Source organism: Crinia signifera, chromosome 9 (genome assembly GCF_055691185.1).
Source record: "Crinia signifera chromosome 9, ASM5569118v1, whole genome shotgun sequence".
NCBI lineage: Eukaryota > Metazoa > Chordata > Amphibia > Anura > Myobatrachidae > Crinia > Crinia signifera.
This window is the reverse complement of record NC_139225.1, coordinates 44560956-44587527: the sequence shown is the minus strand read 5'-3', so window position 1 is coordinate 44587527 and position 26572 is coordinate 44560956. Positions and strand designations below refer to the sequence as shown.

At 46.5% G+C, this 26572-nt stretch overlaps 1 protein-coding gene across 1 annotated transcript in view; it reads left to right on the top strand.

Moving 5' to 3' along the window:
- Positions 1–26572, top strand: part of LOC146035519 (coagulation factor VIII-like) — a 215182-nt gene that overhangs the window by 128098 nt on the left and 60512 nt on the right. Inside the window, exons 12-15 of the mRNA XM_083159025.1 lie at positions 11747–11897; positions 14764–14970; positions 16770–17367; positions 24791–24947. Coding sequence (XP_083015151.1) covers positions 11747–11897; positions 14764–14970; positions 16770–17367; positions 24791–24947 — 1113 coding nt within the window. The remainder of the gene's footprint in view (positions 1–11746; positions 11898–14763; positions 14971–16769; positions 17368–24790; positions 24948–26572) is intronic.

Here is a 26572-nt window from a genome sequence, read left to right as displayed (position 1 = left end):
TCCTGGTAGCTACTCTCTGGTCCATTCTGATGTTTGAGGGCTCAGGTTCAAACATACAGTAAATGTGGTAAAAGAAGCTGGTACACTCTGCCCCTTACACTGCATGACAGGGGCGGATTGGCCCACCAGGAAACAGGGCCATTTCCCGGTGGGCCGTCCCAAAACTCATTAAAAAGGGGATGGCTGGGCTGCGGGCAGTGGCCGCAGCACTATGCCCACTTCCAAAATGGCCACGGGAGGGCTTCTGCGCATGCGCGCACAGCACCTCCCAGGCTTCCAGTTCCCATTCCCCCTCTGCCCGGCCAGCACTGAAGAAGCAGCAGCAGGTGAGCCCCAGTCCCCCCCCCCCCCCCCCCCCCCCCCGGGCGTAAATACTGATGAATAGTATATTTGTTCATAGATGTCTGTTATGCCATGATTTTTCATACCTACTGTATTTGAGCAAACTCTGCCATGCTTTCTGTTTTGTAAATTACAGAGATGCATTTTACAGTCAATAATGCAGGGGCGGATTGACATGTAAAACCACCCCGAGAAATTTATGGAAGCAGCCCTGGGGGTGGGGGTCTGCTGAGGGGGTGGAGTCTTTCAAGAAGGGGCAGATCCCTACCAATAGAATTTCATTCGGAGTTGCATGCAGTTGTCGCCTTCCTTGAATTTTTGATGCAGTTGCATATGCAGTATTATGCTAATGCTGTTACATTGCCGTCATTGGCTCCATTATTAAAACTTTCACCAGCCCTATCATAGTTGCAGATCATCTGTCTCTGTATGGCCTCCAATGCGAGCAAATCAGCTTCTCTGTATGAAACCAATATCAGCAACTCGCCCATATCACTCCGATAACACGCCCACACTGTGAATAGCTGACCACCTGTAACCCCAAGGAAAGCATAACACATTTATAATAGATTTGTTGGTGCTTGCACATCAGCATCTCTGTATGAACACCATTACATACTGTAGGTCCCCAAAGAAATACATAAAAATCATTGACCCCACATGAAAAAAAAAACCTGACCCCCAACAGGTAACAAACACACTGGCCCCCTAATAAGGAAAAAAAACTCCAAATAAAACAAAAACATATGACCCCCAAATGAAAAAAACACACTGGCCCCCAAAGAAAAAACAAACAAACACTGGCCCAAACAGAAAACAATACACATTGGTGGCCAGGGGCGTAACTAGAACTTAGTGGGCCCCATAGCAAAAATCTTCAATGGGCCCCCAAACATTGGCACAGAGCAAGATTGATGGATAACCAGGACAGAACAGAGGTGAAAGGACAGGGACATGACAGTGGGGACAGGGCAGGAAAGAGGTGAAATTGTCAAGATAGAGGTGGCAGGACAAATGTGACAGGGTCAGCTTGCAGGAAGATGGCAAAGACAGGGGTGACAGGACCAGGAGAAAGTAAAAATGAGAAAGGGGTTTTATGGACATGACAATGGGGATAGGGACAAATTTGTGGGGACACGACAAAATGCAAGGCAGGACCAGGTTAGACTGTGAGGGAGGGGGGTAGGCAAAGGGCACAGGAAGTGGGGGTTAGGGTTAGGCTAAGGCAATAGTGGGGAGGGCTGTGTGGGTGTGTGTGGGGGGGGGGGCTGGGTTAGGGTAAGGGGGATACGGTTAGGGCACTGTTGGCAGAGCCGGCCCTAAATGACGCCCTAGGCATGATTTTGGCTGGTGCCCCCTAGCACCACCACTAGTTCCGCCTCTGACCCTGCTCCCCTTTCCCAGCAAAATCAACCCTCATCATAGCAGTCATCATTTTGGTGCTCCTACATGCAATATTTTAAATAGAAACAGTGCACACATTCGGTGCACAGCTCAAACAGGGGTATGTTCTTGCTGGGAAGTGGCATGGCCACACAATAGTACCCCCAATTCAAATTATGCCACACAGTAGTGCAACTTTATTCACATTATATCATGCGATGGTGTCCCTTATTCACGTTACATCACACAGTAGTGACACTTTACCTTATATACATTACTCCTCACATTATTCACATTATACCCTTAGAATAAAATCCTGAGAAAATATTGTATTTTAAGCACCTCCGTGGCCACACTGCAACCCAGCACAAAGCAGTGGGTGCTGGGCAGAGGAGAAGAGCTGCAGCTGTCACTTAGGGGGAGGGGGCCCGGGGCCCCCACTGGGCCCTTCCATCAGACTTTGGCCTGGATAATTTGTACCCCATACTCCTTTCTCTTGGCACCCCTGATAATACCACACAGTAATGCCCCTTACACATGACACACATTATTAATGTCCTTATAAACATTATGCCCCTTACACATTATGCCAACCCTTATTAATGCCCTTCATACACATAATGCCCCTTACACATATGTTGCACATTATTAATGCCCTTATGACACACATTATGCCCCTTACACATATGTTGCACATTATTAATACCCTTATACCCATGACACACATAATGCCTGTTACAAATATGTCGCACATTATTAATGCATTTATACATGACACATATAATGCCCCTTACACATATGCTGAACACTATTGCACAACCAGCCCACCCGCAGACAGCACTCGCACAGGCGCTATTACTGTGACTTCTGCCTCTGCTTGGATACAGATGTTTCCTCATACATCTTGCCTCAATAGGCCATGCAGCTCCTGGCCAGTTCTGCTAACGTTGTGTGTTTTTTATTTGCTGAAAATTTGTCTTATTTGCATTGTTATGTGACCAGGACACACAAGGAGCTTCCGATGATTAAAATGATATGCAGCATGCCTATATTCTGTGTGCAACTGTGGCTGTACCTGCATACGGAATGCTGTTACAGTGATTTCATACACTATTTCATATGCAGCCTCACTCACACACATAATATAGGCTATTGGGATTCTCTGTATTGGGATGCTGGGAATACCGGCATTCCCACTGCCAGGATATCGTATGTATCCCATAACATAGACAGGGAGTGTCAAGACAAGGACAGATGGAGCAGAGAAAGGACAGAGGGGAACAGGAGAGAGTAGTGACAGGGATAGTACATAGGTGACATGACAGGTATAGAGAGGATAGGGACAGGAGAGAAGAAAGACAGCAACAGATAGAAGGGACAGGTACATGACATTGAGGAGAGGACAGAGGTGCCAGGACAAGGGGACAGGACAGATCAGTGCAGTGGGGGTCAGGAAGGAGGCAATGGTGACAGTAAAGAGTGGGCAGGTAGAAGACAGCGGGGAGAGAGGTGGCTCGCTGGCTGTAACAGAGAAATATTATTTTTATATGTTCTCACAGCCAGCTCTGCACCTGATCCGTCTGTCAGCAGCGTCAGCACCTCTTCCATGGCTGTTACAAGGATCAGCAGCTGCTGGATCCTAGTGTTGCAGAGAATTTATGTGGCCACATGTAACTTCCACTGAGCAGCACTCATGAGGCCTCGGCAGATGGCACGATCACAGGAGAAGCTGGGTGAGCCGGGCAGAGGTGCGCATGTAGCGGTTGCTGCATCCGCCTACCACTGCAGAGCTTCCTGTTCTCATGAGATGATGACATCACCATCATCTCATGATTTCTCCAGCAGAGGGCTCAAGCATAAGTCAGTGGGTGGGTAAAGAATCCCGGCTCCCTATCCTAAACCTACGCAAAAACCTTGATTACAGCTAGCTTATCTATGGAAGTAAAGTGCAGTGGGGGTGCTTACTGGGCTTTGGGGCCCCTGAAACGGCCGGACCCCATAGCCGCTGCACCCCCTGCACCCTCCATAGTTAGGCCACTGTCAGTGGCCCCAACGGGAAAAACACACTGACACCAGACCAAAAAAAAAAAACAACATTAAACGCTAGCCCCCACAAGAATACAATAAAAACACATTGGGCTTCACAACAGCAGAAAAAAAAATCAGTGAGAGGTGGCAAAAATAGAAAACAGCAATCACATGTTACAATAATCTATCTATCTAAAATCACAATGCCGGCACTTAACGATCTGAAAAAAATCTTGCCAGGTGCCCTCAGGATGAGCACGGGCAGAAGAATGGAGGGGGCTTTAATATTGTTTTATACATATAAAAGCTTTTATTGAATATTTTGTTGCTATTGGAAATTATATTTATATGTCTATTAAAGACGTGATCCCTCTATTGAAAGAAACACATGTTTTCATTCATTAATAATACAACCACACATAGGGTGACATTCTATGAGATGCGATTTAGCTTTTTTTGCGGTAATTAGACCACAAAATGGCGATATCGCATTTTCCCATTAAATCGTTAATTTAATGGGATGCGCTAAGGGACTGAAATCGCATATTATGTGCGTTAAGGTATGCTGAATAAAAATGCGAGATTAATTCGCATTTTTATCGCATCCAGATGTTTTCGTATAGAAAAGTATACAAGTCGCTTATTTAATGCAATGCGCATTTGCACATCGCATTATTTAGGTGCCTAATTTTCGCACTTATTTCAGACCAGGGTCTGTTTGGCGAATTAGCCAGAACCCTGCACAGATCGCAATGTTCTGTGCAGGGTTCTGCTGTAAAAAATAAAATAAAGGGTTAAAATAAAAAAAAAACGAGCGCGGGGTCCCCCGCCCGAGTATAACCAGCCCCGGGCTCACTGAGCCGGTGCTGGTGACATAAAATCAGGGTCCCCGACAAATAGGGGTCCCCTTGATTTCATGAAACCAGCACCAGGCTCAAGGTCCGGCGCTGGTTCCCAAAATACGGGGGACAAAGTGACTAGGGGTTCCACCGTATTTTAAGAACCAGCACCGGACACAACCAGCCAGCAGGGTAATGCCACAGCCGGGGGAAACTTATTATATAAGCTCCCGCGGCCAAAGCATTAACCCCCTGGCTGGTCAGCATGGGCAGGGGTCCTGGGGAAGTGGGGACCCCCCCAATGAAGGGGTCCCACCCCTCCAGGACTTACCAGCCCATTCTGATAGTCTGGGGCTGTCCTCGATGCCCCTGGGCGGTGGGCATCGGGCTGATGGCTTGTGTAAAAAAAAAGAAGTAAAACTATTGTTTTATACTGGCGAACTATGAGTCCCAGCAAGCCTACCCCGCATGCTGGGACTTGGAGAACCACAAGTCCCAGCATGCGGGGCATTAAAGGGCCCGCTGGCACTTGTAGTTCAGCAGTACAAAAAATAGTTAACAAAATCACACTGACACACTGTAAAATAAAAGTTTAATACATACCAAACACACACACACTGATACTTACCTACCTTGAGCCCGTAGGTCGGTCCCTGGATCCTGGGTCCGTCCTCCAGGGCTCCAGGGCAGAAGAGTCCGGTTCCAGGGCCTTGGTCCTGGTTCCGGGGCTGGTCCTGGGGTTCCGGGGATCCTGGGCTGCAGAATCCGGGGTCCGGGATCCGAGGTAGTCCCCAGGGGTACCTAAGGAAGCAAATCCAACTCACCTGGTCCCCGGCGACGACCTCGGAATCCTCTCCGGTGACAGCGCTGGTCCCATCTGCTACCCGGCTCGCAGGACTTTGACAGGCGCTGAGATGTTTCCTCCTCGGCGTCTTTGCACAGAATGATTTCTTGGCCAATCAGGAGCCGACTTTCTCGGCTCCTGATTGGCCAAGAAATCATTCTGTGCAGAGACGCCGAGGAGGAAACATCTCAGCGCCTGTCAAAGTCCTGCGAGCCGGGTAGCAGATGGGACCAGCGCTGTCACCGGAGAGGATTCCGAGGTCGTCGCCGAGGACCAGGTGAGTTGGATTTGCTTCCTTAGGTACCCCTGGGGACTGCCTCGGATCCCGGACCCCGGATTCTGCAGCCCAGGAGCCCCGGAACCCCAGGACCAGCCCCGGAACCAGGACCAAGGCCCCGGAACCGGACTCTTCTGCCCTGGAGCCCCGGAGGACGGACCCAGGATCCAGGGACCGACCTACGGGCTCAAGGTAGGTAAGTATCAGTGTGTGTGTGTTTGGTATGTATTAAACTTTTATTTTACAGTGTGTCAGTGTGATTTTGTTAACTATTTTTTGTACTGCTGAACTACAAGTGCCAGCGGGCCCTTTAATGCCCCGCATGCTGGGACTTGTGGTTCTCCAAGTCCCAGCATGCGGGGTAGGCTTGCTGGGACTCATAGTTCACCAGTATAAAACAATAGTTTTACTTCTTTTTTTACACAAGCCATCAGCCCGATGCCCACCGCCCAGGGGCATCGGGGACAGCCCCGGACTATCAGCATGGGCTGGTAAGTCCTGGAGGGGGAGGACCCCTTCATTGGGGGGGTCCCCACTTCCCCAGGACCCCTGCCCATGCTGACCAGCCAGGGGGTTAATGCTTTGGCCGCGGGAGCTTATATAATAAGTTTCCCCCGGCTGTGGCATTACCCTGCTGGCTGGTTGTGTCCGGTGCTGGTTCTTAAAATACGGGGGACCCCTAGTCACTTTGTCCCCCGTATTTTGGGAACCAGCGCCGGACCTTGAGCCTGGTGCTGGTTTCATGAAATCAAGGGGACCCCTATTTGTCGGGGACCCTGATTTTATGTCACCAGCACCGGCTCAGTGAGCCCGGGGCTGGTTATACTCGGGCGGGGGACCCCGCGCTCGGTTTTTTTTTTACACTTTGCGCTGTCCTGCAAATGTGCGATTTTCAGACATGAAAATCGCACATTTTCAGGACTAAATACAGCGCACCACTTCGCCGCAAATCGCCCCTCTTCGCACTTTTCAGCCTCCAATGCGCATCACATTAAATAATCGAATTTTGGCTGAAAAGTGCGAATTAGAAAAAGGCGATTTGCGGCGATGTGGTGCGCGAATAAAACATGCGCATTTAGCGCAAACCATAGAATCTCACCCCTGATTTTTATTTTTTAATATATAGATCATTCCTAAGATAAGCCTAGTGTAAATTCAGCAATGTCCAGTTCTATACACTCATTAGTGAGTTTGTGACTCGCTTCCACAGGTGGGTTGTACACATGCAGCTCAGTGATGTGCGGTGAGGTCAGTGGCTGGTGAGGCACTGGTTTATAAACAGTGGTGCAAGTAGAAATTTGTTCTTACATGCTACCAAACTGGCCGTGGTCAAGTGTCACGAAGGTGTGTGGTCACAAGCAACTGGGGGAGTGGCTCTATAACAATACAGGCGTTGTCACATTATGCCATACACCATAATGCCCCTTAAACATTATGACACACAGGGTAATGCCAATGACACAATATGCCACATACCGTAATACCCATGACACATTATGCCACACACTGTAATGCCCTTTGCCTATTATACAATGCAACATAATGCCAATTGTATATTATACCAAACACTGCAATTGACACATTATGACATACACCATAATGCTTATTGTGTGGCATAATGTGTAATACATTATGCCACACACCGTAATGCCCATTTGCACATTATGCCTCACACAGTAATGCCGCTGACACATTTTTATGTCCCACACACAAAAATGCCTCTTGCAAATTATGGCCCACGAATTACTAATTTCCAGGGGATTCTTGGCAAAAGATGCAGCTTTCTGCATCCTCTCCCAGCGCTGCACCAATTTTCCCAGCATTTCCAGGTCTCTCTTTACCTGCACTAGTGTATTAATAAGCTTTGGGCCCTTTCATAGAATTTTAGTTTTGCTTAAACATATAATGCCCCCTGCAGTGTGACGTAGACACATATTGCCCCCTGCATAGACATAATGCCCCCACTAGTGTTGCTTAAAAATAATACCTTATAGTAGGATTTACCATCACATGTTTGTTGCCATGGGCAGTACATGCTTGTTGACATGGGGGTTTACATGCTTATTGCCATAGGGGTTTACATGCTCGTTGCCATGGGGTTTACACACTTATTGCCATGAGGGCTATGGCTGGCTGACACTAAGTATAGGGTGCATGAGTGCGCACTCACCCTGTCCACCCTGTCCCGCAGCTCCAGCATGGTGCTAACACAATATGGATAGACAGGCAAAGACTTTTCTTTGGGAACCCGGACTGCAGCCTCTCCAGCATGTCCCGCAGGGCAGCCATGCAGTGGGCCAGGTGGGGGGAAGACTTAAGGACAATGCTGCTCCCGGCCCAGGGACTCCTCGTAACGAGAACTCTACTCATACACGCAGCGCTGGAACAGGCACTACGCTCCAGCCGGGACTCCTCAACCTCCTGCAGCAGCCGCAGATTCCCGCGTCCGGTGATCACCACAAATGCGCCGGTGCCCACATTGATGAGCAGGCTCTGGTGGACACAGCCGCTCCCATGCCTTGACCCTCCTGGCCAGTTGCTACCGGTACTGTCCCCTGTTCTTCTGCTGGTTGAGGTAGGTGACGGTGCAGACAGTGTAGGGCGGGCGCGGGGGGAGCGGGAGCATTCCAATTCCTTTAGTGGCAGGGGCTTGCTTACAAATTGAATGAAAGCATGTCCCTGTCACTCAGGTATCAGTAGAGCTGCTGCTTCAACTAGCTTTTTAAATGCTTGTTTACAGCCGTCTGCATGTACCCGTCCCCTGCCTGCCCCCTTCTTTTAGCTTTTTGTAAGGGGAAGCTGGAGGCACCACTTTCGGTGCCTCCGAAATCAGGTTAAACTGTATAAAACAATTAGAAGAATTACATTAATGCAAAGAAGATACTTATGACACAAAATATGTGTCATTAGTATCTTCTTTGTATTGTTAATCATTAATGACAGGGGAGGCACTGCCTCCCCTGCCTCCCCTGACTGCATGTCCCTGATGCAGCTATATTTAAAAAAAGGAACAAAAGAAAGAGAGTATGTCACTGTGTGATCCACCTGGAGATCAAGTTTATTAAAATGTAACCAATTGTGGTTTAAAAAGCATAATATACCCCAACTTAGTGTGAGCTCCACCGATGGATATTTAAGAAATCAGGGTCAGACAGGAGTAGTGCTGCGTAATGCCCAGACCAGTTGCTGACAGTAGTAGTGCTGCGTAACACCCACACCAGTTGCTGACAGTATGAAACTCTCTCACACTTTATTTACCTTAAAATCTGGCTGGCTGGCAGTTCATCTACTCATCCTTTCTTTCATTAGCTGTGCTCCTGTGTAGCTCCGCCCCTTCCTCTTATATAGCTTGCCCCCTTTAAGGCCCTGCTGTTATGACTGATGACATCAAAGGGGGTTAGGAGCTGGGAGGGAGCTCTGTGCTGACGGTGCCGCTGCCTGTCATGCAGTGTGACAGGCGTACTGGCAGCCGGGAGCCACAGAGCCTGAGGACAGCAGTGGAGATGCAGAGCAGGGAGAGTGCCTTTCCTACCCGGCGCCTCCCTGCCTGCATCCTCTGATGAGCAGGCTAGTGCCAGTCCTGCGCACACAGAACCATCATCCCACTGCCATATTGACTTCTGTTAGAGCCAAGGCTGGCCGCGGTCATATTTGTTTTGGGCAAAGTGCTGCGGCCATGGCCGCTCGCAGAGATTGTGGTCTCCTGACCCAGCCGGGGGGTGAGCGGCCACTTCATGACTTTTATGGGCCGGCCCAATGGAAAACAGCCCGGTTTCCCCCCACAGCCAAACCACCCCTGCAAAGATGCAAACTCAAATGAACTTACATGATAGTAAATTAATCTGTAAGGAGTATATTTACTAATTTGCTATTTACTGTGGTTAAGTAGAGATGTTGTCCATACCCTTAGCAACCAATCAGATTCTAGCTCTTCTCCTCTAGAACAGTGGTCTCCAACCTTAATTGAGCGTGAGCTACTCAAGACAAAACCTCCTAAAGAGCTACTAAAATTGGCCCAATGCCCTTGGTATTATGATGCTCCTCGTAATGCTCCAGACACACTATGCTGCAAACTGTAATGCCTAATGCCCCTGACACATTATGGCACATACTGCAATGCCCCTGACACACTACAGTATGTTGCACACTGTAATGCCCCTGACACACTATGCTGCACACTTTAATGAACCTGACACACTATGCTGCACACTGTAATGACCCTGACACACTATGCTGCACACTGTAATGCCCCTTACACATTATGGCACACAACACAATGCCCCTGATACTATGCTGGACACAGAAATACCCCTGACATACTATGCTGCACACCATAATGCCCCTGACACAGTATGCCATACACCGCAATGCCCCTGACACAAGATGCTGCATACAATGTCCCACAGTAAGGCTTCTAATAAATTGTAAATTACCTGCTTATTGGCATGGGTTGATGTTCATTGCCAGGGGTTAATGCTGATTGCCATGGGGTTAATGTTCATTGCCAGGGGTCAATGTTTGTTTGTTTGTTCCCAGGTGTTAATGCTCGTTGCCAAGGTGTCAATGTGTGACCACCACTGTCGTCTTTCCCCTCACCCCTCCCCTCAAAAGAGACAGACTCTAGAAGTCATATTTGACCTCTAGCGTCTCACAGGTTGCACATCGTTGATGTAGCGTTACCTGGAAGTTCCAGGAGTGCTTAGCGCTGTGCTCCCTGTCAGACACTCGTCAAATATGACTTCTAGTGTCTGTCTCTTCCGAGGCAAGGAGTGTGAGCCTACGGGGGAATGCAGTGGCAACGGAGAAGGAATGTGGTGGAGGAGTGCGGGGGAAGGCAGCAGAGAGCAATGGTCAAGCCACCCGGATTGCTCTGGCGAGCTACCGGTAGCTCGCAAGGGACAAGTTGGCGACTACTGCTCTAGAATGTGCTAGATAAGTGATAAGTAGAATCTGATGGTTGCTAGGGGGAACATCTTCACTTCTAAGAAAACACACGCACTTAATCTACCCCTATGAATGCAGAATTCATGCAATTTTGCTCTTGAGAAATGGTCATGTACAATAAGCAAATTAGGTATATGTGTGCACATACTTATTACTTTGTGAAAAATGACTTCTACCTGGCATGCACTGGTCCCAACTTTCCTGATTACAGTGGGACAGCCTTGCTAGTTGGACACTGTCCCACTGCACCACCCATGGGTTGCAGTGTCTCTTGGGCAGGGTCAGTGATTACCGCTGCTCTGCTATGCAAAAGGTATTTACCAAATAGATTCTGGAGGTATGTGCATGGCATCTAGCAGTGCAGGGAGGGGGCTTCTCAGGTGCGCTTCACAAAATGAAGGTAACGGGGGTTGCAGTGTTATGCCATTCCCTCCAATAAGGCAGTTCCCACTTCAATAAAAGCTATGGTTGGGAGTTATGGGTATATTATTGGTGCTTGATACAGATGATTTCTTGCACATTTTTACATTGTTTAAATGCACATGCATTGAAAGTTCTCCAAGATATATGCATACTTGCCTACCCTCCCGGAATGGCCAGGAGGGTCCCGCAATTTGAATCCCCCTCCCGGCCCCCCAGGAAGGTGGGTGAGTCTTCCGCTTCACCACTACAGCCCCCGCTCCCCCTTCCCCTCTGTATAAAATCCTGAATTTTTCAGGTCAGCGGGGACGAGGCGGGGTTAAAATACCTCGTGTAATTTTACGTCACTTTAGCCCCTACCCCAATCTGCGGACCCGCAAATTAACACGGCTGACTGTTACAGTATGTGGCAGGGCTCGGTGACGTCAGCCTCATCCCACCTCTGACACATGCTGTTCTCTACTACAGGCTTCTCCCGGAGAGGAGTTATAAATAGTAGGCAGGTATGGATATATGTAACATTAATATTGCATTTTGCAGGAAATGACAGTGTACTCAGGCATAAAGTTTGTATGTATGCTTTTTAAATAAATTTGTAATATCACACATTTAATAGGATATTAAATTACTTTTTCAGTTGATAAGTAATATTTAAAAATTCTTTGACAGATTGTCACAGATAAGGAACATATCCTTTTCTTCTCTAAATTTGATGAAACGCTTAGTTGGTACTATGAGCAAAACTTCCAGAATGATCATAAATCCTCATCAGAAAAGCAGATCATAAGTGGGAGGTTTGGAACACAGAGTCCGATTTATAGTAAGTCCTAATATACACTAGATAAGATGCAATAACCCATTATATATAGTCAGATACCTTTCTAATTTATGTGTCGAAAATGTAAATAAACCATTTTGATTTATATGGTATGCAAATTACTATGCTGTGGATGAATGTGAATTTCTTCTGTATTTTTCTGAACAAGGATTGGCGGACTCCCAAAAATCTGGACTGCTGTGTAATTACTATGAGTATTTCAAGAGCCATTAATAGATCCTAAAAGTGCAACTATAAATAATACTTATAAGATCTAAGTATATATTACTGTACAATATTTTGAGTACTACTTTTTAACAAAATGCAATACTTAACAGTTTGGTTATGCATCATATGTAAACCTTTTCCAATAAGCCACCACCTTTATATATCTCATAACTATACTCATTGCCACCTCTGATAGCTATACTTATTGGACTTTGCACCCCACCCGGGCTTAAAGTGGTCCTTGAGAGGCGGTGGAACACATTTCCCTCAGCCAATGCCTCGCCCTGCACCATTAGGTGGATCTCAGGCAGTGGCGTAACAATAGTCCCGCAGCCCCTGAGGTAGCAGGGAGGCGCTGTGTAAGTGCGGATGCAGGGGGGCTGTGGGGCTATTGTAACGCCGACACCACAGACCTGCAGATTTAGTTGTATTCACTGCGGTCCTGGCTCCTCTCCTGGCTATGGAGACGGACCATCATAAAATGTCCACCCCCATACAGCAGACAGTCCTCTGAAACTGTCTGCTGTATGGGGGTGGACATTTTGTGATGGTCTGTTTTTCATAGCAGAAGCCAAGAGGGGAGCCGGACCGCACCACTGACAAGATCTGCGGGTGCCTGCTGTGGGGCATGGAGGGGGGGGGGGGGGGGCGTGGGCGGCCAGGGGGAGGGGGGGGGGGCGCTGCCAAATTATCGGCGGGGGGGCGCTTATATTATAGCTACACCACTGATCTCAGGCCAGTGCCGGGGCATTCAGCACCCTCTGCAAACTATAAATATGTGCCCTACATCCCATACTTTATAAAACATCAGTGGTCTCATAAGGAAGGGTCGTGGTCACAGGGTCGTAGCCCCAATTCAAATTACGCCACACAGTAGCACAATCATATTCACATTACACTGCATGTACTGCCACTGATTCATATTTCTCCACATAGTAGTGCCCCTTAGTCACTTAATGACACACAGTGATGCACAGTGATAGAGGAAGGTGGAGCACTAACAATGTGCTGGATCAATTAGGTATTACAATTATAGTAAATTTGGTGCTTGTGTATTATAACGGCGCCCCCGATTCCCATCGCGCAATGTTTTAATCGCATCGCATGCCATGCACCCGATGGCATGCGATGCGATGCGATTTTTGGCCCCTATACAATGAAAGATTGTAGAAGCACCCTAAAGGGTGCTTTTAAGCACCATAATGGGTGCTTACAATGTTAAATGCACCCCCACGCCACCCCCCCACTATAAACGTGAACCCGAAGCATGGCGAGCGCAGCGAGCTCGCGAGGGGCGGCGGTACGCGTCCTCCGACCTTTTCATACCCCCACTATCCACGTCGGCGTGGAGTTGAGAATAGAAAGTGTGGGGAGCGCAGCGAGCCACTGAGCCCGAAGCGTGGCGAGCGGACGCGGATACCTTCACAGGTATCGGAGTCCCCTCGCGGCCTTCACAGGTATCCGCGTCCCCTCGCAGGGCTCGCTGCGCTCGCCACGCTTCGGGCACTTTCTATTCTCAACTCCACACCGACGTGGATAGTGGTGGTATGAAGAGGTCGGAGGACGCGCACCGCTGCTCCTCGCGGGCTCGCTGCGCTCGCCACGCTTCGGGTTCACGTTTATAGTGGGGGGGGGGGGGTGGCGGGGGGGTGCATTTAACATTGTAAGCACCCATTAGGGTGCTTATACAATGTTTAATCGCATCGCATTGCATTGTATGGCATTGTATGCCATATACAATGTCATACAATTTAAAAATTGTATGGCATTGTACAATATCGTGCGATATCGCGTCGCATCGCATACCATCGTATGCCTTATGGTATGCGATGCGATGGGCGCCACCAAAATACACAAGTACCGTAAATTTTATTTGTACACTTAAAATTTCTCAATGATAATAATAATAATAATATTACAGTAATTAATCTAGCTGCAAGTGTATTGTACAGTAGCAATTAATAAAATAATTTGAATCAATAAATTTGTATAAAAACTGGACAAGAGAGGTAGTATACTTATTTGATAAGGAAATCCACTTGTTCTTGTTGTGCTCTGTCTGTGGCAAATTTTCGGTTCCCTGGTGTGGATCCGTACTTGGTATTTTTATACTTGAGGGAGTCCATAAACCTTGCAGGATTGATGGTACCGCTGGAGGGTATTGCAGCCCTCAGTCACCAGAGGATCCTCACAATATTGCGATATTTGTCATCCAAAAATTAAACCGTAAACTTGTATGTATGTATGTATGTATGTATGTATGTATGTATGTATGTATACGTATAATATTGCCGGTTCGCTGCTGCACAGATCGCACATGCAAGGTCGCACCAGGACTGAACCGGTTAAAAGTTCCAGCGCAACCCTGCATTTGCGATCTGGAAGCAGAACAAATGGTCAAAGGGCGAGATTTAGAAAATATTCTTAAGATGGATAATGTAGATGCTGCCCATAGCAACACTTCAGGTTAAAGATATAATTTATTGTATCTGTTAGAGTCTATAAGATGTTAGCTAGAGTTTCATTGCTATGGTATAGGCAATCATTCCACTTTAGAAAGTTTCCCTTAATGACTTTATCATTTCCCTTAATGACTTCATCTATGGAATAGTGACTGCCATGTCTTTTTTGTGTTTTCTAGCTATAAATGGACTTGTAGATTATTTGCATCTCAGCTTTCATCAGAATGAAGTCAGTGTATGGCATGTTTTAAATCTAGGGGTAAGCTCAGAGCTATTATCAATTTACTTTGGAGGTAACACATTTATGGTGGATTTAAGCTATCAAGAAACTCTGACTCTTTTCCCAATGAATGGGAAGACTGTTGTCATGATCATGGAGAAACCAGGTCAGTTATTTATTATTTATTTGACAAGTGGTGTTTGTTAAAAATGTTTACATTATTCATTGTGGTCGCGCCAAAACTGCCTCTGACAAGCGTCAGCATGTGGGAAATGTAGACATCGTATTTCTTATTGATATACGGTCATAGGATCGCCAAGCATTATGCTGCTTTCAGACCGCATAACTGGCTTTGACCCTGTATTTGGAAACGTTTCCAAAAACGGGTCTGCCAGATAAAACCCCTTTCACACCGCAGCACTTAAACGGTATATTACCGTTTAAGTGCCGATTTTTTGACACTGGCAGACCCGTTTTTGGAAACTTTCCAAATACAGGGTCAAAGCCAGTGCAGCCTTCAGCCCTCCCCTCCGTGCAGCTCCCCCCCCCCCCTCGCGTGTCGACCGAGAGCATGTCGACGCCCCCCGCGCATGTCGACGCCCCCCGCGCGTGTCGACGCCCCCCCCACCCCGCGTGTCGGCGCCCCCCCCCCGTGTCGACTTACCCCAAGCCGGTACCTCCGTTGTGGACTGCAGCTCAGTATGCTCGGAAAGCACTTATGAAAAAAGTGTCTTCCAGAAAATGGCTGCCCCATAGGAAACCCTGTTTAAAAAAACTGTCTTCCGTATGGGGGGCAGCCATTTTCTGAAAGACACTTTTTTCATAAGTGCTTTCCGAGCATACTGAGCTGCAGTGCCGGGAACCACAACGGAGATACCGGCACGGGGTAAGTCGACACGGGGGGGGCGCCGACACGCGCGGGGGGGTCGACACGCGGGGGGGGGCGTCGACACGCGCGGGGGCGTCGACACGCGCGCGGGGGGTGTCGACACGCGCGGGGGGGGCTCCAGTGCTGTGAATACTTAATGAGCGCTCATTAAGTATTCACTGTGCTGAATTTAGGACCCAGCTCATTGGCTGGGTCCTAAATACCGTTTCTGAGCCGATTTTTGCGCTAAAATACCGGTTCAGAAACGGGTAGGACCCTGCATTTTAACCGGTTAGAAAAAACGGCATTTTCTAACCGGTTAAGTGGGACTGGACCTTTCAGACCGCACACATTACCGTTTTAAAACGGTAAAAAAACGGCAATTTACCGTTTTAAAAGTGCGGTCTGAAAGGGGCATAAGGTTGACAAGCATTGGGTCGACACCATTAGGTCAACATGCCCAAAAGTTTACATGGGTCTAGGTCAACAGTCAAAATGTCGACATGGGGTTTTTCACTGTTCTTTGAGCCGACATGTGCCGACAGGCAGTATTTCATGCCCTCCCATCCACTAGGGCGTGGTGGGAGAATAAACTAGTGTGCCAAGCGTAGTGAGGAACCGTGCCTGAAGAGAGGAAAGGTGGTGCTACATTTCAGTGTCCATGTCGACTGTGTCAACATTCGGGACAAAAAAAGAAAAGAAAAAACCCCATGTCGACATTTTGACTGTCAACCTTGCCTAACATTAGATCGACATGACCTAATGCTTGTCGACCTAATGACCTGTCAATCTAGACCCATGTCAACCTTTCAGCATGGCGATCTAATGGTGTTGACCCAATGCATGTCGACTATCTTCTTGTAGACTAAATGGTCCATACCGTTGTTATCAATTGGTCACAAACATCCAGCTGTATCCATTACAAGGTTCTCCCAGCTGATTGCTCTCAAAAGTAACACACTCTGCTAAAAATGTTTATAGGCCATATTGTCTTACCTATTCACCATATCATGCGTTTATTTTTCTATTAAGGTCTTGTAATATGTTCTCTCAAATTTGCTGATATTTTATCTTGTTGATTTCCTCAATTGATCTAGGGCACTGGTTCGTGGCACCAAAATCCCATTCGGCAGCGTTAGATATGCGAGCAACATTAAGTGTAGAACAAGAAGATTACTATGACTATGATGCACAGTTTGCGCATGATCCCTCATTTCTAAATAATCCCTTGACCGCATCTCAAGTCTCATCTCCTTTTGGACCACGCAGCTTCCTACATAAAAAGAAAATTCTAGGAAATAAGGAAAATACAATTCTAAATGATGATTCTCTGACAAACTGGTCAGAATCAGTTGGAGCAATAGACAATACTACTGAAGCAAAACATATTAAAGAATATGAAGCAGAGGAACTACACAGTGACATACATACAGAGCACAGTGATGATAATGTGACAATCAATCAGTCATACAAGCAGTTACAAAATGAATTGGCAATTAATAAGACTGCACATAGCCATGTTGATTATTATGACGACTACAACAATGTTGATTCTGAGTATATTGATTTATATGAAGACCAATCTGATAAAGACCCTCGTAGCACTGAAAGGGAAGTGCGCACTTATTTTATTGCAGCTGTGGAGGTGAGATGGGAATATGGAGCTGGAAGTTCACCTTACTTTAAAAATCAAAAGTGAGTACAGAGATGTATGTAAGTACAGTAAATGTGTAATAGTGTGCTATTTTATTGCATAGCATGTAACAAAGGGGAAGATGTGATTGGTTTTATATATAGCAATAAAACTAATGTGATGATACATATTGTTATTTTAAAAAGAAATTGTTTTACACCCTTTGATCCAAAGCTCTTGTGGTTACATATATACTAACAATATAGAACTGCACATATCACTCCTCTAAAGGAGATCAAATATAGGTTAAACTTAATGGACTTATGTCTATTTTCGACCTCATCAACTACGTATCTGGACTCATGATAGATTGACTCTAGGTCAACAGTCATTAGGTGAACCAATAATAGTCGACAGTGGGTAGGTTGACATACTCAAGGTCGACATTGACAGAAGGTTGACACACGCAAAAGGTTAACATAGACATGCAGTGGCGCACGCAGGGGGGGTTCTGAGTATCCAGAAACCCCCCCAGTAGTTTGAGGGCCTTAGGCTGAAAGCTGAGAGTCCCCTATTTCCATGGGTACAAGAATTTTAAAAATCGGCCCTTGGGAACCGGAGATATCTGACCCATCCAAGCCTGTTAATTGCTGTTCCCAGTCAGATATTTCAGATTCTGTCTGACTGAAAGTTTTTCTGAGGATATATTCCAAAAGCTGGGACTTTCCCCCTTTGATAGACACTAGAAACTTGTCTCTACTTTTCCCAGAACCAGAGATATCAGCCTTCCAGCAGCTGGTTACTGCTCCAGCTCCACACACCTGGTATGTAGTTTTATAATCTCGTTGGCAGATTGCTCTGCCTCCTGAACTCTCATCCCCTAGTCCCCAGGGATTCAGTATGAAATCCCAGCGGTCGGGATCCCGGGGTTTAAAATCCCGACGCCGAAATCCCGACAAGGGGGGGACGTGGATCGCCCCCCCTTGCGGGCTCGCTGCGCTCGGCGCGCTAATTTATTCTCCCTCCAGGGGTGTCGTGGACACCCACGGAGGGAGAAAGTGTCGGGATTTCGGCGGTCGGGATTCCGGCGTTGGGATTCTGAACGCCGGGATCCTGACCGCCGGGATTTTAACTGCATCCCGTCCCCAGTACCATTTGGTAGGTGGGACTCTCTAGTTTTTAATTCCATTAAAATCTGAGAAATCTATTTCCGGGAACTGGAAGTAAAGCAAGCTGTCCTCCCACCAGAAAATTATGAATAATAAGCCCACTCCACTATACACCCCTCCTCTGCATATTAAACATCCTCTACCACCCTGGAAGTTATGTATCAGAGCCCCTTCATTCAGCCCAATGCCTCCTTCTCCCACCATCTGTGCAGTAAAGGGTTAATTAGAGGAAATTAGTGATCCAGGCCCTACATGCTGAGCGGTTGATATAATACCCCCTACCACCCGCGGGACATCAAAGCTTCCGCTCATAGCACCCCTACCCCTACCGCTGGAGGATCGTTAGGGGCCCCAATACATTGCTATGCCCAGGGGTCTACACTGGTGTTGATGCCCCTATATGTGTGTGTGTGTATATATATATATATATAGATATAGATATATCTATATCTATATATATATATATATATATATATATATATATATATATATATAGTCCGGGGTGTATCCACACCTGTTTAGGTGTGGAATGTCAGGCACTCGCCTAGTAATAATAATAATAAGTCCAAAAAGGTCAAGTAAAATCCAAAGGTTGTGCTGTTTTATTCAACTATCAAATATAGTCATATTGGCCCTTATTCTGATCGGTGCGGCCCGATCAGAATATGCGGCCGCAACCGTGCAGGCGAATCCCCGCCTTCCATACGGATCGCCACCTGCCGTCCGTACGCGGATATGTGGCGATCCGCATGAAATTGGACGAGGATACGCCTCCTCCGTCTTGGGAGCAGCCCCTGCATTCGATGGTCGCCGAACATCGAATGCAGGGCCGCACGCTCCACCAGGTCCCGCAACACAAGACCACACGGACACTTGTCCGTGTGAAATCATGTATGGGGGCGGGCAGCTGACATCCGGCGATGTCAGATGCCCGCCCCGTACCCACGCGTCACGGCCTCATTACCATGCATACGCCCCGCGTTTGCATGGGAACGCCCATGAAACGCGGGGCGTATGCATAGGGTAATGAGGCTAAGTAGCCCCTCACGCCCCTCTACGCCCCCTGTGCGGCGTATAAAGAATCCGTGCGGCGAAATCGCCTGCACATGCGCAGAGTGACCTCTGCACATGCGCAGACGATCAACATCGGCGGTCCGTCCGCATGCGGGAATTTCCGCACCGATCAGAATAAGGGCCATTGTCACAAGTGGTTATAGAATATGCCCCGACGTTTCAGTCCTGGGTAGACGGACCTTTCTCAAGGAGCTTTTTAGAAAAAGAGACTGGCAATCAACGGAGATCAAGAAGAAAAACACCCATGGTGCCTGGAGCTGCAGCTCCATGACTATATTTGATAGTTAAATAAAACAGCACAACCTTTGGATTTTACTTGACCTTTTTGGACTTATTATTATTATTATTATTACTAGGCGAGTGCCTGACATTCCACACCTAAACAGGTGTGGATACACCCCGGACTATTATTTGGATACCCGTACATTACGTGTATCTCTTGTCTGGCACCCCGCAGTATACACACATAATATTAAGTGTGAGTGCGATCTACACACGAATCTATCTATATATATATATATATATATATATATATATATATATATATATATATATATAGGAGACGATAGCAAGCAGCGGCACTCAACAGGGTTTTTTAAACGTGTCAAAACAGTGGTTTTATTGCTCCAACGTTCCGGGGCTGCAAACTGCCCCTTTGTCAAGGTTTTGTACACCTTGTGTATATATATATATATATATATATCAACCAAACCCCTTCTTTTTCGCGCTAAATTCTGAGAGATTATTAGTTTGCTGCCTGTTTCCACAATACCCCTGTTGGCTAAGGGGAATTAGAAAGGATACGAGAACAAGTGTGGAATGGCGCACTTCTCAACTTCAGTCCATAATATATTAAACAAAGTCCATAACTTGGTGTTATTCTCTTTATTAAAAGTCTTTTTAGACAAAAAGCCCCAACAAGGGGCTTCCTCAGGGGTATCAGCTATAAAGCATAAACAAATATCATACACATAATTAATACATAAACAGATTAAGCAATAATTTTACATAAAAAACGGACAGTCAAGATCACCTCTACAAGAGGTATTCATACATCGGAGGATGTGAAACAATAAAGGAGCAATTTATAAAATATATATATATATAACCTAACCTCCAATCACAATTTTTATCAAATTAAAGTTTGATTATACACTGTCATAATTATACTGTCATAATTTAAAAAAAAATCATATCAATATTCAAATGGATAGTTTAGAGGTAGAAATAAGTCATATTGGCTCATAAACGAAATTGAAGACTTTATTAGTGGAGTATAACATTGTTGAACAGATAATAAATTTGTGCTGGGGTTTGTAGACATATGTTTATACATATATTTTTACATATCTCACTGCAATGTTGTAAACACATACCTTTATAGAATAACGTTGTGGTAAAACTACAAACAGGGTGGAAAGTGTGTGTGATTCTTTCCTCTGAGTCTAAGCCTAAAGAGAAGGGCACCCAGCCTATGCTACTGTCTCAATCGGTTGATAACTGGCCCGAAATGGCCCCTACGCAGGGAATAAATATACAACTATATCAGACTTTTTTTGACAGAATTAGCAATTAGTGTGATTTTCAAGTTTAATCACATCAATTTAATGACATACCGCCTCTGGTAGTAAGAGTTGTTTTGGGGTAATAAATGCGGGTATTCAAGTGGATCGCCCATACAATTGGTCACCTATAAGTAATTACATATTGACTTAACCACATATTCCATATTACAATAAACAATTTTAAATGGAGCAGTTTTCCCAAAAAAATAATAAATAAATAAAATTAAAAAAATTAAAAATTAACAAAAAAGAAAGAAAAAATCCACATACCTGGATAAGCACCCCCCCCCCCCCAATTGAGGCATCAACCCCCCCACACCTGGGCAGCACAGGGAAGGGAACCAGGCAGCAGGGTCAGGTCGGTAGCACTGGTGGGCAGCGTATGTGAGATCAGCGGCAGGGTCCCTGCCACCCATTGCAGTTGTTAAGCTTAGAGAACCAGCTAGCTTTGTGCAACCTCTTGTCCTAAACTGCATGAAAACAATATTGTAAGCTATGAAGTGGTAAAAATTGATTGTAAATGAACAAAACAGACCCTAATTATATGATTTTAACAGTTTTCATCAGTTCAAGAAAGATCTGATCCAAAACCAAAGCCAGTCAGAGTACAAACCACAAAAAGGGGTTGGTGCACATAACTACTTAATGTATGAGTGATCCTGATCTCAGATGACCGAACCATCCACCTGAAACCCAGCTATAAAATGTATACATTTTAATGTTTTTAAACCTTATACACAGTGCTTTAAGTGGTCCAAGGGAGGTGGTGGAACTCACCCCTCTACACCCACCCTTGCGGGCCACACCCCTAGCACCTCCCACCTGGCAGAAGCCACGCCCCATAACTCAACCCTTACATGGTACCAAGGGTATTCAGTGGCGGGGGGAAGGTATTCGGCAGGGCGGCGTCTCAAGCGCTCGGTAAGCTGCAGATGAAGGCCATCCCGTCATTTCTGTGTTAAAAGAACCCAGTGGGGCCCCTCAGGAGCAGGTGCCTTTATGCGGCTGACTAATGGTAGCGCTGGCTATGGGAGTGGGGCAGTAATGGAAAAGTACAGGGGGATATAGGGGGCAACACAAGTATAGGATCTTATCTCCCAGCAGGGCAATAATGGGAGGGCACAGAGGGCTGTATATGGGGAGCACAGGTATCACAGCAGAGTAGTAATGGACATGGGAATATAGAGTGGGGCATGCAGGTAAGGACATATCAAGGCAGACTGGGGCATGCAGGGAAGGACATAGGATTATAGAGTGGGGCACGCAGGTAAGAGCATAGAAGCACAGACTGGGGCAAGCAGGTAAGGGCATAGGAACGCAGACTGGGGCACGCAGGGGAGGGACATAGGAAAGCAGACTGGGGCACGCAGGGGTAGGACATAGGAATGCAGACTGGGGCACGCAGGGGAGGGACATAGGAAAGCAGACTGGGGCACGCAGGGGTAGGACATAGGAACGCAGACTGGGGCACGCAGGGAGGGACATAGGAATACAGATTAGGGCATGCAGGAAGGGACTGGGACATGGGAACATAGACTGGGGTATTTGTATAGGAGGCACTGGCAGGAAGCTGCAGGTGAAGTGGGACACAGTGTTGAGCAGAAGGGTGGCCAACACTGCAGTGCTCCAGAGTGTGCTGCTGTCTACATCCTGGACAGCTGGATGGTATGGAACACCACTTCAAACACTATATTATAGCACTATATTATACATTACAGCATAAGTGTGTGCAATATATATATATATATATATATATATATATATATATATATATACACACACACTCTTGTTTAAAAACATTGGAAAAGCTTGCCTTATTTTAGTAAAACTTACATCTTACCCAAGGCTGCTCTTGCACTTACTTGTTTGTGGTGGTGGTGGCTGTCTGACTGCATAGATGTGATGATGGTGGCAGGCTGTCCTACTGCATGGAGTCAGGATCCCCAAAGGCCCATGGGAGGAGGATCTGTTGCTTCTGGGCATGTGCAGAAACCCTCCTCCTAGACCAGCGGCCATATTTGTTAGTGGCAGTTTGCCCAGGTCGCCTTTCACTTCCCCACTCCAATCATGTATCAGCCTTGACTCCGCCCACTCGTGCGCTCTCCCCTGCTGTCAGCTCAGTTTTGTGAGCGCAGCTGGGAGTCAAGTTTTGTAATGTAAGTTAGCCAGCCTGCACTGCACAACGACATGCTGCAGGCTCAGTTGTGTGTGCTGTACTGCGGGCTGCTATCTGACCTGAGAGAAGGGGCCAGGTGTCTGCTCAGATAAGTACTTGTGCAGTGGCCAAGCAATAGGGGCAGGAGAAGCGTCAGGAACTTGTTGCCTTGCAATACCGCCCTGGGTTGCTGCAGTGTTGGCTAATTTGACAATGCCGCTGATGAGAGGACGCATGGTGAGAGGCAGACAGTGTGTCACACTGTCTGCCTCTCAGCATCCTCCTTCCTCTCATCAGCAGCATGGTCATATCGTTGCCTGGGCATGGGCGTGCTGCAGAGGCAGGGGGACGCTGGCCGGTTTCTGGAGGAAGTAAGTCGCTAGGCGGGTTTTAGAGGCAGGGGGGACGCTGGGCGGGCTCCGGAGTTTTAGCTCTAAATGGCTTAATGAATGCAGCCTGAGCCAGCCTGCTGGAGGAAATCTCTAATTGTGGCCGTGCACAGTGGGCGGAAGGAGGCGGAACTGAGTTCCGGCTTCAATTACAACTGCCAGAACTCAGTTCCGCCCCGTTCCGGCCCACTTTACCCCTGCTTATACACAATCATATATGTTCACAATTCAGTTTAATTCAAAAAAATCTTTGTTTAAAAATATTTAAATTATGTAAAAAAAAACTCTATATTTTTTTTTACACGTTGGATTCGTTATAGCATATATATTTATTGATTCAATGTATTTCACTAATTCTCATAACCAATATTTCTGTATACATTTGTCATTTACTGTCTAAAATTTCAGAATTGTAATTTGCGTATTTCTGTAGTGAATGGTGTTTTAACCCCTTCAGTGGTGTTTTTTTTTTTTTTAGGGAGTGCTACCCACTGGGCGAGTTTTTTATGGGGAGCGCTCCCTAAAGAAAAAAACCCACCCCTTGCCTCCCTGGCTCCAGGCAGCGCCGTCCCTGCCCCCGGCAGCCGGCTTGTCATAAGCCTGCGCCAGATAATTCAATAGAAAAGCCGGAGGGGAACGTGGGGGGAGGAGGAGGCGCGGCGCAGGGGTGAGCGGGCTCTAAACAGTGGCAATCCCAAGAATTTTCCGGGCTTGCCAGACTGGGCACTGAGGCGCAAATTCTCGGGATTACCACTGGAGGGGTTAATAAAAACAATTTTTGAATTTTTTTTAAGCAAAACACAATTTTTTATATAATTGGAAAACTGTGAATGGTAGATGAAAGCTGCAAAATTTGAACCTCAAACTTGAAATGAGTCAAATATAAATTATGTCATGAATATGTTTGCGACCATTATATAAGTTTAATGTTTTTGGATTTCATACATTTTAGAAATTTCAATAATTTCTAGAAATAACACTACTTTAAAAAAAAAGCTTGCCTTAAACCAAGTATGTAATTTTTGCATTTAGTCACACAACTAGGATATGATCTTCAAAATGTATTTTTTTTAATTCTTTTTGATTTAAGTCTGCAACTGCCAATTACAGTTCTCTACTTTCTTTCTCTTAAGACATTCTGTCTCCCATGGGTTCCAGTGGTATAAGAAAGTTGTATTTCGGGAGTATTTGGACAGCAGCTTCACAGTACCAGCAATTCGCGGGGAAAGAGATGCTCACCTAGGACTCTTAGGTCCATGTATTCATGCTGAAGTAAATGATGAAATCATAGTAAGGAAAATTTTATGTATCATTTTATATTGTGTAGTTTTAGTGGTGATAAAGAAGTGTACAGACATTGCAAACCCCTAATGTAAGCCTTTTGTGTAGGGCTTTTTCACATGTGCACCATGCAACCTTTATTAATATCTGTCAAAGATGCTATTTGAAGCCTATTATAACTGATAACATAACAAAATCATGCACTCAGAGTACATAAGTCCATCCAATGTAAAATGTTGTGAGTGCTATAATAGTAGATAAACCGGTACTTGTGTCGTTTTAGCAGCGTAGTGTACCTGTCAGAATCAGCGTAGTGTTCTCGCGGCCAGCGTAGATAACGTAGTCAGTCAGAAGTAGCGTAGCATCCCTGGTTGCCTTACTTGTGTAGTTTCACGGCGGCAGCATAAGCTGCGTTATGAGCGTAGGCTGGCACCGTGAAACTAAGTAACTACAGGGCTGTTGGCAGGAAGAGCATCTCTGTCCCCGGCGTACCTGTTAAGCCTAGTCAGCGCCTCTCTCACACCGTCAGCGCCAGCATGATCCCCTCTCTTTGCCGGAGAGGCGCTCCATCTGATCAACACGCAGGAGCGTCTCAGACACTCCATCAATGATACACTCCTGCATCTGAGTATCTATTGCTGAGATGTATGATATGGCAGGTGTGAATGTGTGCCTGAAACACCCCCACTATCCACGGCAGCCCGAAGCGTGGCGAGGGGACGCGTTACGCGTCCTCCCGATCTTTTGATACCCTCACTATCCACATTGGCGTGGAGTTGATTTTATATAGTGTGTGAGTGAGGGTATAGTGAGGGTATGAAAAGGTCGGGAGGACGCATAAAGCGTGCGCTCGCCACGCTTCGGGCTGCCGTGGATAGTGGGGGTGTTTCAGGAACACATTCGCACCTGCCATATCATAGATCTCAACAATAGATACTCAGCCGCAGGAGCGTATCATTAATGGAGCGTCTGAGACGCTCCTGCGTGTCAAACAGGTGGAGCGCCTCTCCGTCAGCGCCAGCATGATCCCCTCTCTGCCAAAGAGAGGGGATCATGCTGGCGCTGCCAGTGTGAGAGAGGGGCAGACTAGGCTTAACAGGTACGCCGGGGACAGAGATGCTGTTCCCGGCAACAGCACGGTAGTTACTTGTGTAGTTTCATGGCGCCAGCCTAAGCAGATAACGCAGCTTATGCTGCCGCCTTGAAACTACACAAGTAAGGCAGCCATTGGGCTATGCTGATAATGTAGCTTAGCCTGCCGCAGGCAGCGGTTGGGCTGCGCTATTAGAGTAGCGTAAGCTGGCACCATGCGTAGCGTAAGCTGGCGCCGTGAAACTACACAAGTAACGATAAACATTTTATTCAAATAATGTGAAACTTATCTTATTATGTTTTTAATATATGTGTAGACATTTTCAAGTTGCTTTGAAATCAAATATTTCACCTGACAAAGCATCCGCTTACCACCTGTTTTCCAACAAATACCCATTTCCTAGCTCTTCACACACTTTACTTTTGTTAAAAAATAACAACTTTTAACTTCTCCTGGCAAGGGCTTAGTTCAGATGCACTTCTATTTGGTTTGCTGCTCATGCGCCACTGATGCACAGGGGCAAAAACATGAGAGGTGGGTC